This window comes from Haliotis asinina, chromosome 1 (genome assembly GCF_037392515.1).
Source record: "Haliotis asinina isolate JCU_RB_2024 chromosome 1, JCU_Hal_asi_v2, whole genome shotgun sequence".
Classification (NCBI taxonomy): domain Eukaryota; kingdom Metazoa; phylum Mollusca; class Gastropoda; order Lepetellida; family Haliotidae; genus Haliotis; species Haliotis asinina.
Window position 1 is genome coordinate 20,410,374 of NC_090280.1, and position 15,395 is coordinate 20,425,768.

The window sequence follows — 15,395 nt, forward strand, 5'->3', positions numbered from 1 at the left end:
GGTATATAACTAGATTATACAGTTCAACATCTGAAGAGCCGGATCATAATGTGTCCTCGGCAACCCATGCTTGACATGTGAGGCGACTAACGGGATCGGGTGGTCATACTCCCTAATTTGATTCACGCATGTCATCGCATTCAGATGCGTAAACTGATGCTCATGATGTTGATCACTAGATTTTCTGGTCTAGACTCGGATATTTTCAGACCAACATCCTACAGGTGCACTGGAATGTTACTGAGTGTGGCGTTGAACTTCAAAGCAACCAAGCAACATGTTATGGCGTTACTTCTTGCAGAGTGAGTGAGTGAGATGAGTTTTACACCGCACAGTGTCAGCCAAGTCAGCGACCCTGACCACTTGATCGCCTCTCTTACAACGACCATGGGTCACTGAAGACCAATTTTAACGCGGATTTTCAAGGTGCTTAGACAGAATATCTACAAGGTACAGATTAGTAAATACTGTGGCGGATAGGAACGATAATGAATTAATGATGATGAGTGTGACCACCGTATCACGTTAGTCGTCTCTTATGATTACGACAATTATGTTTTGTTGAAGAACAATTCTAACCTGGATCTTCATGGGTCACGAGGAAAAAGGAAGAGGAACTCCGGGAAATTAGTTTAGAGTATGAAACGTGGCTATTGTACACACCAGTGAAATTGTTCGGAAAAAGATGATACAATACAGCACTTTACCTGCTTTGCTTCACTAAGTTTATCCCCCGACTGGAAGATAAAACAAAAGTAGATTATTTATATTGTTTTTATTGTACGTGCGGGAGTTTTAAGATATCATTTGGTAGCTTTGTGCTTTTATGTTTGTGCATGTTATATTCTGACTCGATTCGCAATGTGATTCGAGGACATCAATGAAGCAAAAAAAAACAAACTGATAATGTGTTTAAAAATATGTAGTATAGCAACATCACCTGATGTTGAAACAGAAATGAACACGCTCGCTTCCGCTGACGTATTCATCTCTAGATCAATCTCAAGTTTACCATGTAATCACTTCTCACTGAAAATATATATTCAGGGTGGAAAAAGGGTTGTTTTCAGTAAAGAGTAATAGCAGACATACGGATGTCTCTTCTTATCGACGACACAGTGGTAGCCCGAGCGGAGTTCCTCACTGTAGAGCCTGTAGTTGAACCGTGGCTCCCTGGACGTGAACTCCCTCGTGAGTGCTCTCACTGTCTCGGGAGTCGTTCTCCACTTGGAGTAAGTAGTGTTGACATCATCATCATCATCATCATCATCATCATCATAATTTATTAATCATGATATTATTGTCATCAATAATTTCATTATCATTATCATCATCATCGATACGTTCCTACAGAATTATAGTAATAATCATCTTCGATCATTTCTCAAATCATCATCATCATCGATACGTTCCTACAGAATTATAGTAATAATCATCTTCGATCAATTCTCAAATCATCATCATCATCGATACGTTCCTACAGAATTATAGTAATAATCATCTTCGATCATTTCTCAAATCATCATCATCATCGATACGTTCCTACAGAATTATAGTAATAATCATCTTCGATCAATTCTCAAATCATCATCATCATCGATACGTTCCTACAGAATTATAGTAATAATCATCTTCGATCATTTCTCAAATCATCATCATCATCGATACGTTCCTACAGAATTATAGTAATAATCATCTTCGATCATTTCTCAAATCATCATCATCATCGATACGTTCCTACAGAATTATAGTAATAATCATCTTCGATCATTTCTCAAATCATCATCATCATCGATACGTTCCTACAGAATTATAGTAATAATCATCTTCGATCATTTCTCAAATCATCATCATAGTTATCATCATCGCCAACTTCGAAACCAAGAAAAAAAGGTCACTAAAATCTAGTTTTCCTTTGTTCCACGAAAATGCGACAAGATGATTATGTTAGATCATCTGTGGGGCCATGCTTACAGAAGTAGCGTAAGGTTTACTTACATGGTAGAAGCACCTGTACCCTTCAGAGCAGCGCGTGGTGTCGATCAGAGAGAGGTGCGTCGTCCCGGGGCACGACTCCAGCATAGCATGAAGTTGAGGCAGTCGCAATAAAACATGTCTGCCTCCCCACCTCCCTTCGCGTCCGGGTCAAACTTCCTAAAGCCACAGGTGGAGGTGACGTGAAATGGGTTTAAACGTCGCATACAAAGCTTTGGGATATGTGGTGGTGTGTGGGTGTGTTCGCCCACAAGCAAAGTGTAGCGCAAAATGGGTTGCGCAGCAGAACGAAACTGACCAGTCTTCGTATATGCGAGCGAAACGAGCAAAGGTTGGCAACAAACTTCCCTCGCTTCGGTCCGAAAAATATTTTTCATGTCAAAATGAAATATCGCCACCATCAAATATAGACACACATTTACTCACAGGGTTGTGCTCTCAGATTTCCAACCTCATACTTAACAATTACTCACGTGAAATATATTTTAATCAACGTTTTAAGCGCCGCTGGTGCTCTCACAGAGCGTTCTTCGCCTCCATTACCCCTGCCAGCTTCCGGTTCAGCGGAAAGGACAATATCAGTGGAAGACTGTAATGATAGTGAAGTGAAAACATGCAATGATAACGTGAAGGACAATATCAGTGGAAGACTGTAATGATAGTGAAGTGAAAACATGCAATGATAACGTGAAGGACAATATCAGTGGAAGACTGTAATGATAGTGAAGTGAAAACATGCAATGATAACGTGAAGGACAATATCAGTGGAAGACTGTAATGATAGTGAAGTGAAAACATGCAATGATAACGTGATGGACAATATCAGTGGAAGACTGTAACGATAGTGTAGTGAAAACACAAATCGACAATATAGTGAATACAATTGGGTGTAATGTGTTGTAATGCACACTTGTCAAGACAATTGTTGTGACGACATACAATGCCATGTCATCAAAGCAGACAATAATCATCTAATGGAAACATGAAGGTAGTGAAATGCTACTATCCTTATTAACACGAGGGAGAGAGAGAAAGAGTGACAGAGAGACAGAGACACAGAGAGAGAAAGACAGAGACGTCACAGGTTGGGAGTTCAGCCCTTAACAAGAATGTACTCGCACATTTAGGAATCATTTCTGTAGTATGCATCGCTTCAGGTAAATCTGACAGTCAACAAATCCGCGGTTTTGTGGTTAACGTTAAACTCGCAATTTTCTCGCGATTTTTCTCGCGATTTTTCTCGCGTATGCTGTAATATATGTATAGGTCAACCCAGCCATTCATAGTACACGTGTGAGATACATCCAGTCAATACAGCCAATCAATCCGGCCTTGATATTGCTAGACCCTTGCTAAAACTAAACCAATCCAGTCAATACGGAAGATACATACAATTATTCGACAACTCACGCGTATTCTTTAACAAATATCAGCGCCTTGAGCAAGCAATAGTTGCATGGATGCTATTCGTGGTAGTTTACCCAGTTGTCGCAGTCATGTACACCTGTGAGTGTTGACACGGTCATATAGTCCAGTAGTGTATGTCAGGTAAACCATGACAGTGTATTCATGGTTAGGGCCGTGGCATATTTAATGACAATCCTGAACAGGACCTTGATGGCTGATGTGTCTGTTGAAACCACGTGGAACTGATATTTAATATGAACGGGAAACGATGCGATTTTTCAGCTCCGGGGACGTTGTTGCATGTAGCCGTAGACGTTGTAATGTCGTGATTGTATTGTGCAAGGAGGAGTTTATTGACCGAGGTGAAACCTGAATAGCGCCGTATTTGCGTTGGCGTTGTTTACGGATGGTAGTGTGTCTTAGCAACAAAGAGACCAAGGGAAGCTACTCTAGTTTTCTTCTGTTGTCAATTGCACTAGTTTTTGTTTGTTGTCTTCCGAACGTGGGACAGTTACATGAGCACAAAATCATGGCGATAGTACGAAGGGCTGATCGATTTCCGCATTTGTTCAGTTAAGATAGGAAAATAATAGACTAGTACCGAGAATCGAAGAAATCTCCATTGAAAATATTGGAAATCGTGAACATATTCCATCGCCGCTGATAATATGTTGACGAACAGCGCTGGGAAAGACGGAGGGATCGGGCAGAGTTGCGCCCCTTAGTCGTACAAGCATGAATCATAATCTAGGAGTCTATTTTCGGTTAGTAGGCCATCGGCCCATGTACAAAATAGCAACACAAATGATATCGTGGCATTGGCAGATCGACATTTAAGAGATGATTTGATGAAGTTAGCACAATTCAATAAAAGTATCATGTCATAAGAAGTTATGAATTTGTTACATTATGCCGTAGAGGTAAATCTGCTTTTCGTAGCCTTACATATCTATCACATTCAAATAGGAAGTGGACTTCATCTTCATTTCTATCACACATCTTACAAATTACATCTGGGTTTATAGTTTTCTTCCACGCAATATTACACCGTAACAGTAATGCATTGAATCTTAAGAATATAAATATCTTCTTAAGTCTCTTACATTAAGTCTTAAAATGTGAGCGGCAATGACGATATGCTTTTAAAATGTACAAGAATGGATGAATCCATGATATTGCTACTGATCATTAGACATTCTTAATAGTTTCCACCACACATTTAAGATGATAATCTACTTTCATAATATATCTAATAAACATTAGCTAATGCTGCATTACTCGATGTCTGTTTACCTACCACTGTAACAAATTTACAAAAATTGTTATGAAATTTGTAAACAGCATTTCTTTCTTGAAATCCCCACACCTCTACCCCGTACAGCTGTACTCGTTATATTTTACAGTCAAAAGGTTTAAGTAATAAATACACAGGAATATTTCTAAAATTATGTTCTAATTGTTTTCTGTCTTCCACATAAACTAGGCTGTTGTGTTTGGACGTTTGAATCAAACATGGTGCTGGAGTGTTTCCACATCCTTGTTTTTCGCTGTTATAGACAATGTTTCGTTTTACTCAAACTCAAGGACTACTGAATCCGCTGTTTCACTGCTTGTTATAACATATCGTTTAAGATGCCCATTAAGTACACATAAAGTTTCTTTTACCTTAGAACATAAAGGATCTCACCACGTTTAAGTTTATGTATGACTATCAAATTTGGGTGTTCCCATACTTTTTGTTTGTAGTATATCACTGAAAACCATAACAAGTTTCTATTAACCGAATCGAAAGCTTTCTTGAAATCCACATATACTGACCCGCAAAAGAAACGTCACCCTATCAAAACGTTTGCCAGATATGTTTCATCTTAATTCTAAACATTGTTTTCATTTTTGTGTGTTAGCTAGGCCTCTTTTGTGGCCAGTGTTCAAGAAAATTTGGTTTCAGATTTTGTATTCGATGGAGTGGCGAACTGTGCTCTTCTCCGACGAAAGCCCCTTTCAAGTCCCGACTGCTACTATGGAATGCTGTTACAGAAATCGGCAAACTGCTGTAGACGTTAACTGACATTGATCGAAATAAAATCTTTCCAAAAAATCTATGAGGGGTATACCTCGATAATTTTCCACACTGCCATACCATTCCTTCACATAGAGTGGATCAACCAAACGTTTACACCCCTCAGGAGACCAAGTACCTGTAGATAGAATATTACTATACAAAATTAGTAGATAAGGAAGGAGAAGACTGCCAAAAGAATTAATCATCTCAGCAAATACACCATCGGACCTGCCCCAACTTAAGATCTTTTATGACTGCTTCAATCTCTCCCTGTGCTATATCTGAATTTAGTATATCATTGACATCTACACAGTACATCTATCACAAATATTCTCATCATGGCTAGTAAAAACGGCCAAAACTTCTGTATGCTCAATGATATGACTGTTTACACCTAAATCGGTTGAATTATAGAAACACTGCAAAAAGTTGAGCATTATCTCATAAGTAATCTTTGTGGCTGAACTCTCTACATTCACATTCTTAGTTAGATTATGAAGCTTTCTCCAAAATGACTTACTATCCACTGTACTATCAGCCAGCTGGCGAATACAAGACTCCTTGTATCTCGCTTCCTTCGACACAACTATCTATAACTATTCCTCTGTTTAAAATACTCCGGCAAGATGATTATGACCCTTTCATCACAAGGGTGAGTGAGTGAGTGAGTGAGTTGAGGTTTACGCCGCACTCAGCAATATTCCAGCTATGTGGCAGTGGTCTGTAAATAATCGAGTCTGGACCAGACAATCCAGTGATCAACAACATGAGCACCGATCAATTGGGAACCGATGACATGTGTCAATCAAGTCAGCGAGCCTGACCACCCGATCCCGTTAGTCGCCTCTTACGACAAGATTAGTCGCCTTTTATAGCAAGCATGGGTTACTGAAGGCCTATTCTACCCCGGACCTTCACGGGTCTTCATCACAAGGAATACAAAACAGAGGATCTTCACCGTTCAATAAATGTTCATGTATGTGTCTCGAGTGTGAAATACGACCTCGTCTTATTATGACATCCTCAGTTATTGACTTACATTGAGGAAATGTAACTGACTGCACATAGTTCATATACATCTAGGTTTTTTCTTCCTTTGTCCGTGAAGATCCGGGTTAGAATTCATCTTCAGCAACCCATGTTTGTCTAAATAGACGACTATCAGGATCGGGTGCTTGACGCATTTCATCGTATTCCATTTGCGTAGATCGATGCTCGTGCTGCCATGCATTTATGTAATTCAGAAATGTCAATAGATTTTGGTTCTGCTGTTAAAAGACATACTGTTCTTTCTTCAATTTGATGATGTGATTCTGGATCTAATGACAGTGGCATCTGTTACTACATCACCATCCTAGAATTCATCTGCAAATACAGATTTGTAAATCAAAGCCCGGTCTTCGGTGTGGCCAGCGAACGATTTAACCACTAGGCTACCCCACGTGCCAGCTTTAAAGAGTAAATACTCTATTCTCTAACGCTGTCCGGTATGCACTGTAGATCTCAGGAGGTGAATAATAACTGTCAAATAAGGAATTGTCTTTCCGAAGGTCGGATAAACAAAGTGCTAGATTGTGGATTCCAGTGGAGCGATAAGAACAAGGTATTCTAGAGTTAGTGAGTGAGTAATAGTACATACATCATATCATTGAATATTTCATAAAGCGTGACGTGGACATGCCGTCTCAGGGAACTGGTCAGTGAGTGAGTATGGTGTTATGATGCAACATTTTAGCAAAATTACTGTGTGAATGTGTGTGTGAGTGTATGTGTGTGCGCGCGCGTCTGTCTGTCTGTCTGTCTGTCTGGGTCGCTGTGTGTTTGTTGTTTAACGCCGTTAAGGGCAGCTATATGGGCAGCTATATAGGGTTTGTAAATACATGTGATCGAGTATGGACCACACAATCCAATGGCCAGCAGCATGAACATCGATCTACGCAATTGCGATACGATGACACGTGTCTACCATGTCAGCGGGAAAGGTCAACGATCCCATTAGTCGCCTGTTTCGACAGGCATGGGTTGCTAAAGACCAGTTCTGATCCGGATCGTCACGTGGGACACCAAAAATGAGCTTCACAAAATGTGGGGAAGTGAACACGGGATTGTGGTATGACAAAAACGAATGTATATGTGGGCATTGTCGGGCGTAAGGCTCAATTGCATCAAAAGGTGCAACATTTGAATGGAAAATAGTTGAATGCAACCGAAATTAACAGGGAGCAGAAAATTTAAGACTGAGTCAATATTTTGAGTCAGTTGTGAAATACTCAATCCGATCATACAGCACTGCCAGGTAGTACATGGATGAACCTCTACTGTCAAACCCTAGGTAAGCTGGTAGTTGACATAGTAGTAACGTTACCTGTCGGGACACTTAACTGTAGTGAGTCCTCCTAGTGTCGTCCTCCTTCTAAACATGCCTTCATTTGCATAATAATTGGTGTGACTTCCAAGTCACGGTTTATTACTAAGGTTTATTCCAAGACCTGTAAACCGTTTATCGTTCATTTTGAAACTGCTCTTGTTGGAGTTATGTCAGCTACAGGTGAGTGAAATCCGTTCTCAAATTGCCTTCATGAACTGTTCATCGTTGCACGTCTTGTTTGATTGTTTGTGTTCTCATCCGGTTGAAAACAGAAAGACCATTTCTTTTTTTATAATAAACAATGCATGGATTTGGATTTTTTAATAAACTATACAGATTTTGAATTCCTACAAAATTGTTTTATTTTAGGTGTCAAGGCCGGAGGTTGTTCTGTGATTGCCAAGGTTGCCATAGTGACAGTTTCCGTGGTAACCATTGGTGTCATCGTTGCAATAGCGGTGCCACTGGCTCGTGAGTTTTATATTCAGACACTAGCAGCATTTGATATGAACAATTGAATATTATGTGGTAGATAAACAATTAAACAGTGTGGTGATATATATAAACAAATACACGTTATGTGGTACATGAACAATTAAACAGTGTGATGATATATGCTCAGTTAATATCATAATGGTACGTGAACAATTAAACAGTGTGATGATATATGTTCAGTTAATATCATAATGGTACATGAACAATTAAACAGTGTGATGATATATGTTCAGTTAATATCATAATGGTACATGAACAATTAAACAGTGTGATGATATATGTTCAGTTAATATCATAATGGTATATGAACAGTTAAACAGTGTGATGATATATGAACAATTATGCATTGCGGTGAATCTGATGATCACGGGTTCGTTAAAGAATTTAGGAAAGAAACAAATAGTTACTCACTCACTCACTCACTCACTCACTCACTCACTCACTGGGTGAATTTCTTTCTTTAAGTTCGAAACAACAACGCTGCCTCGCAAAAAGTAGAAAACGTGACAACAGCCCCATCCCCAGCAGTCAGTGTTACCGGGACGACCAACGCCCAGAACGTAAACAGTACTGACAGTACGCAAGGCGGAACGACAGAAACCACAGGTATTGGGGTCACAGGAGACACTACCGCTGAGGGAGAAAATCCGGATACAACAACGGGCGAAAACTCCCCAACAAATGCTATTAACACCGTTACTTATGATGGAAGCACGACAGAGGAAGACACCTCTGGTACCACCAATGAATTTACCCAGAACCTTACCAGCAGAACTGCTCCTTTAACCTCTACAACTACACCGCAGCCGACCACAACACCGTATTTTGAATGTACCAGTGGTATGTATATTTGGCTGCAGATTCAAGCTCAGATTCAAAGAAACCGTCGAGTGGATAGTTTAACAATTAGAGGGGACTGATAAGTTTGTCGATTTAGTTCATTTGATACAGATTCAGTCGATCGGGGGAGCAGTGACGTAGTGAGGTAGACTAGTGGTTAAAGCGTTCTCACGTCACACCAGAGACCCAGGTTCGATTCCCCACATGGGTATAATGTGTGAAGCCCACTTCTGGTGTCCATCGTGATATTGCTGATTTATATCTAGAAGCGGCGTAACGTTAAACTCACTCACTCAGTCTATCGATGAGATGGTCATGATATCGACCACTAGGTTATTCACAGGCCACCATCATGTAACTGGAATCATCGTGCTGGTCAATAAACATACATACAAATTGTAACCGTCATACTTATAATATGCATTTTAACATGTCAATGAGCAAAATAATGATGTTTGAACAATGTTTGACGTTCCTGGAATGCCAGCTGACTCCTACAACAATGAACAGACAGCAATGGTAATTCTGAATGTAACGTAAATATTTACTCATTAACTCTGACGTACAGGCTACAACAGGACCGTCATTCTGATGAAAGCCGACGTCGACGCCGACGACTACCTTTTCTTCCGCGGGGGACTCCAAGGAACCATTGTTAATGGTATGAAACCATTCTTCAGTCACGGAATATTCAGATATTTTGGACATTACAAAAATTATTTTCGAAATACGTCTGACTAAATTCGCGGCATTTAAAATGTGTCTGAGCTGTAGCATGATTTAAATCTCATTGGGAATACGATCTGCAATACCATCAATGTCAACGTGGAAGTCGTTCGTGACCAACTCGTGTTAGCACGGGACAAGTTTTTCTTGGAGTTTACGGAAAGGGGCGAGTGGTGACGAATGCGTGAAGGTCTCTACGTATTGTATCGGCGGAACAGGTGAAGATGTCTTGTCAGTGAGCAGAGTTACTTCGCTTGGGTAGACTATACAGCCTTGCTGGGTTGTTTCACTAAAATGGGTAAACACGTGAGTCATGCAAGACGGTTGGATAGCCTAGTGGCTTATGCGTTCGATCGAACGTCCGGGTTCGATTCCCCACACAGGTACAATGTATCCATTTCTGGTGTATTGCTGATGTATTGTTGAAAGTAATGTAAACACTCACTTACTCACTCGGTCACTCATCCACGCACTCTTTCCAGCCTACACCAATTTCACAGGAAGATGCAGCAGTGAGGCGGTGAGCACCAACCCGTGTGTCCTATCTATTCAACACAGAACGTTTGTCTCATCCGGTGGTTTTAACGCCTATAACGCATGGGCAACAGGGGATAACTACCTAGACTGGTACGGGTTCGAAGCCACGCAGGGTGAGTACATACAAGCTGCGAAACGTGTGGCTGAAGGGTCCCCAGCTGTCCGCACATCGAATAACGTCACGAAACAGAACTACCTCTCCTACAACACGTAAGTATGAATATACAAAGAAAAGAAAATGTACATACAGATAAAGCAGCATTCATTTGTCTCAGAAACTAGACAATGGGGTCAGCCTTTCATAACGGGAGAGAGTGATGCGTGTGTGCGCCCTTGGGTGCGCGCATGTGTGTGCGTGTGTACTAGGGGAGGGCTAGGAGAACTGGAGAATTTTGAAGCTGGATATTTTATAGTAGCAATGTTGGTTTGTCCTTGATTATCATCAGATGTAGAAGTGTAGGATGTTTTTCACTATGACATCATGTCAACCAATGACATCACAATGTTCGGCAAAGCATTGTGATGCATTTTCCTTCCATCGATAATACCACGGACAGATGACGTATTCTAGCTCGAGTGATTTCATCCAAGGAGAATAATTTGGGATGACAAACGTTAAACATTGACAAGAATCTATTCACAAAGAACTTCGTGAAGCACCCCCTGACATCACGAGTGAATGAGCTCCGATTTTAACCCTTTGGAGCATATCTGGAACATGATTGGTCGTTATGTGCAACACAGGAAACTTCCTGTAGGTTTCCAATTGGAAGCTGCTTTACAATGGCGTAGACGGACCCTTCAGAGGAGGCTGAGATGGGGTACGCGGAGAAGAGTACTGGCAGCCACGCGGAGGATGCACTCTGCGTTGACCCTGAATCGTCTAAGACACACAAAATGACATCTGTAATGTTCACATTCAGGATTAAACATTCCAGGGTCGTACTTGTACAGACATGATTTTGTATGAAAATCAGTGATGTTGTTTGCTTTGTTTTGTTGTTGTTGTTGTTTTGTTTTGTTTTTTTTCTTAATGAGCAATTATTATCATAATATCAACATGAATTTCAATCATTTTGTCGTTTTTTATGAGTCAAAGAATCATGCGGGTCAGAAGAATTTATGTTTATCCATCCTGGCCACCACGAAAACGTTTACGTGTTGAAAGAAACATCATTGCAAAAATACAGGGGTGCTTTATTAAATTCTTTGTGTATATCTACTTCTGTTTTGAGTGCCTACGCTTATGTGTCCGTGCTGTGGACGGTTCCAGGTTCGGCGATGACTACTGGGCAATGGATGTGTGTATGGACTGTTCTGGCACAATTCAGGGCTGGTTTGAGGTACTGGCTTACAGCAACAAAACGCTCCTTGAGAGTCAGACTTTTACCATAACCCAGCCCAATACTTGTAGCGGCACAGCGGAGGAAGCAAACGCAGCCAGACCATTCACCAGCAGCTACCACGTCGCCTACTGTGGCCGAGTCAACGTGTTTATATTCGGAGATAGCAACTGTACGATCAACCAATTGTAAGTGTGTGTGTGTTTCCGGAACAGACGGGGATATACTCAGACTTTCGTTGATAAAATACAGGCTTGCCTGACCTGGACGAAAGATTGGGAGTTAGGCCGATGCTCATACTATCAGCCATTGGGTTTGTTTTAATAAGTGGCATGATATTCCTGAAAAGAAAAACTATCTTCAGTAACCCATGCTTGTCGTAAGAGGCGACTAACGGGATCGGACGGTCAGGCTTGCTGACTTGGTTGACATGTGTCATCGTCTCCCAACAGCGTAGGTCGTTGTTCATTCTGTCAATCACTTGCCTGTCTGGTCCACACTCAAATTATTTACAGATGATGTGTGTCCTTAATATTGCTGAGCGGTGCGTTATTAAAACAACTATACAAACAAAACAAAACTCATTCGAGTTCTCATTGTACGGTCTTTGAACAGTAACTCCCCAGACTCAGATACCACGGCCAACCAGCCACAAGCAACAGCATCAACCTCGACCACGCCAGTCTCATCAGCAACGATGTGTCCGTCCGGTAAGCTGTTCACGTCTTGTCAAATATATCAGCATTACAGATGTTACATAGCAGCATGTGCATAGATAGATCGTTTTGTATAAGAACAGCCAGGCGTGCAACTTGCATGTGTGATCAACAAAGTATTGATCGTTTTGTCAAACAACTTCATAATTCGGATATTCAAAAATTATGAGGCATGTCAACATCTGTCTTTCACGTGACTGCGCAAATTTTGGTCTTGTTCCAAGTATAAACGAAATCAAACAGACTGTGAGTGAGTGAGTGAGTTTAGGTTTACGCCGCTCTATATACCGCACAATATTCCAGCTATACAGCGGCGGTCTGTAAATAATCGAGTCTAGATCAGGCAGTCCAGTGATCAACAACATGAGCATCGATCTGCGCAAATGGGAACCGATGACGTGTGAACCAAGTGAGCAAGTCTGACCACCCGATCCCGTTAGTCGCCTCTTACGACAAGGATGGCTTACTGAAGCCAATATTCTAACCCGGACTTTCACTGGAGAGTGTAATACGAAAGGAAAGCTCATCGCGGGCTGGGTTCTTTACACACATGTGTGATGACTGGAACATTCGAATACCTCTACAATACAATCTCTACATTAAAGGTGCAGGCCAGTGATCTAAGATGCAGGTTTTCACTTTTGCGTCCCTTCGGCATGCCAGGATGTGCTGATATTGAGCTGGAACCCCAGCTTCGCTTCGATTACAATTCTTTGTTTGTCAAAACAATAACGCTGCACGTGAGTTTCGTCGCTCCGGGGTGTCCTCCCAAGTTTTGTTGACTCGCTCAAGTCACTGTATGACTCACAAACTTACAGTGTGATTGACTTTTACTCGACAACCCGAATTGTATGCACTCGTCAACCCGAAACGAATATACTCGCTCGCTCACTCACTCACTCACTCACTCACTCACTGTTGCAGGTATGGACAGGACTGTCGTACTGATTCAGTACAACTCCACGGACCAGGAAGTGTTCATGTCGGGAGGTGTTCCCGCCAACTACACGACAGGTACTTGTACAACACACCGTCCTTGGGGCTCAATGTGCAATATTTTTTTTTAAAAACTGCTGGTCAGTGTTTCAAATAATCAGTAACTAAGAGTACGGCCCCAAACGATAGGTCAGTCCACTCTGACGTGAGATAAATTGTGAAACTGACACTCTGTGAAAAAACACCGTGCGTCAGTAAAATTATGTGTCGTTGTACAGATAAATAAATTTCGACAAGGCAATACTTATAATGATAATAACAACAGTCATATTCTTAGGCAGCAAACTTATTGGTGGGCTCGACAAGGTAGCGCTTACAGTACCATTCGCTGTCAGCCTACAGAGAGGGCAAGGGCTCTTAGCTGATGATGAGCCTTACCAGCGTGACTGTGCCATGGTTATCCGACCTTACTCTGCAGCAGACTGTTTTATAATATGTAAAACACAGTGAACACGACGACATTGATGGTGATAATGCTGTTACTGATGACAATGGCCAGAATGATGATGATGATGATGATGATGATGATGATGATGATAATGATGATTATGATGATATTCTCCCTTCAGCTGAACCGTCCAGGATTAAGATAAGTCACCGCGTGTTAGGTACAGGTGACTACTTCGACGCCTACAACGCGTGGGCTGCAGGCGACGACTTCCTCGACTACGATGGAGGGGAAGCTAACCAGGGTCGGTACAACAACGTCTCGGCGGCTGGTTCACCGACGGCGAGGACAAGTAAAAACATCTCCAGCCCGGCCTACTACGTCTACAATACGTAAGTGATTTATGTTTTTTCTTCATAATCGTATGGACTGAGCTTCATATATACAATTACATGTACAATATACAGAAAGCCTTAAGGTTTCAATTTGCATTAATGTCGATTTAGTTCAGAAATCTCAGTTTTTCACGGTTCTTCTTCTTGTCGGTCGGGGAATGGTGGGTTAGCCCAGTGGGTAAAGCGTCCCTTCTTCGTTCTTCGAAGACCAGGGTTCAATTCCCGAGATTTGGCCAACGCGTGAAGCACATTTCACATTTCACATGTTGTGATATTGCTAAAGCTGGCATAGAACCATAGTATTACTCTTTTACGACTTGTGACGGGTTTAGCTACAATTAAAGTATCATAATGACCCGGTTCGATTCCCCAAATGGGTACAATGTGGGAAGCCCATTTCTAGTGTCCCTCGCCGAGATATTGCTTGGTTATTGCTAAAGGCGACGTAAAACTAAACCCACTCATTTTCATCACTTTCTCGTCATCGCATCTTTCACGTATTCGGCATGTCGTACTGCTGTCGTTTTCACATCTAACTTGGGGGTGAAGGGGAAGTCTAGTGCTTAAAGCGTCATGCTGAAGACCCATGTTCGGCCCATGGGTACAATGTGTGAAGAACATTTGTGGTGTCCCCCGCCGTGATATTGCTGGAATCTTGCTAAAACTCAAATCACTCACTAACTCACTCACTGCAGACTCAGCGACGACGTATATTCCATGGAGGTGTGCATGAACTGCAGCCAGACCTACAACGGCTGGTTCGAAGTATACCTGACATGGGATGGAGGACATGAGCCCCAGGTGAACCAGGACAGACTGTGTTCCGGTAGCGCCAACGACAACGACAGAGCCAGGAACATCACTGGGACGTACCACATTGCATTTTGTGGAAAACTAAATGAGTTCTACACCAACAGCACGACCTGCACCATCAATAACTTATAAACGTGGAAATGGTTTTACTGTACATTCGTCCGCATTAACGGATGTTTTCACCGAGAACATAATAATTTGCTGAAGGTCACTCACTTTACTTTTCTGAAGACTCTGCTCTGCTCAAATGTTTGGTGGCTATACCTCTGTGACATTCTCACTGTCACGCTGCTCCTTGTGGGCAGAACCCAGAG

At 41.6% G+C, this 15,395-nt stretch overlaps 1 protein-coding gene across 1 annotated transcript; it reads left to right on the forward strand.

Annotated features, from left to right (window-relative positions):
- The first annotated feature begins 7,999 nt into the window (after nucleotides 1-7,999).
- On the forward strand, nucleotides 8,000-15,213 carry LOC137256771 (autotransporter adhesin BpaC-like). The gene is made up of 10 exons (XM_067794570.1): nucleotides 8,000-8,012; nucleotides 8,202-8,303; nucleotides 8,793-9,167; nucleotides 9,736-9,828; nucleotides 10,376-10,640; nucleotides 11,704-11,961; nucleotides 12,389-12,483; nucleotides 13,414-13,503; nucleotides 14,055-14,265; nucleotides 14,964-15,213. Exons 1-10 carry the CDS (start codon nucleotides 8,000-8,002, stop codon nucleotides 15,211-15,213), a joined length of 1,752 nt encoding a protein of 583 aa, XP_067650671.1.
- The last annotated feature ends 182 nt before the right edge of the window (nucleotides 15,214-15,395 follow it).

Bases quoted from the DNA above. Each gene is read 5' to 3' on its own strand.
- LOC137256771 (XM_067794570.1), top strand. The intron at 8,304-8,792 runs GTGAGTTTTATA...TCTTTCTTTAAG, and splicing joins AATAGCGGTGCCACTGGCTC to TTCGAAACAACAACGCTGCC. The intron at 10,641-11,703 runs GTAAGTATGAAT...GGACGGTTCCAG, and splicing joins AACTACCTCTCCTACAACAC to GTTCGGCGATGACTACTGGG.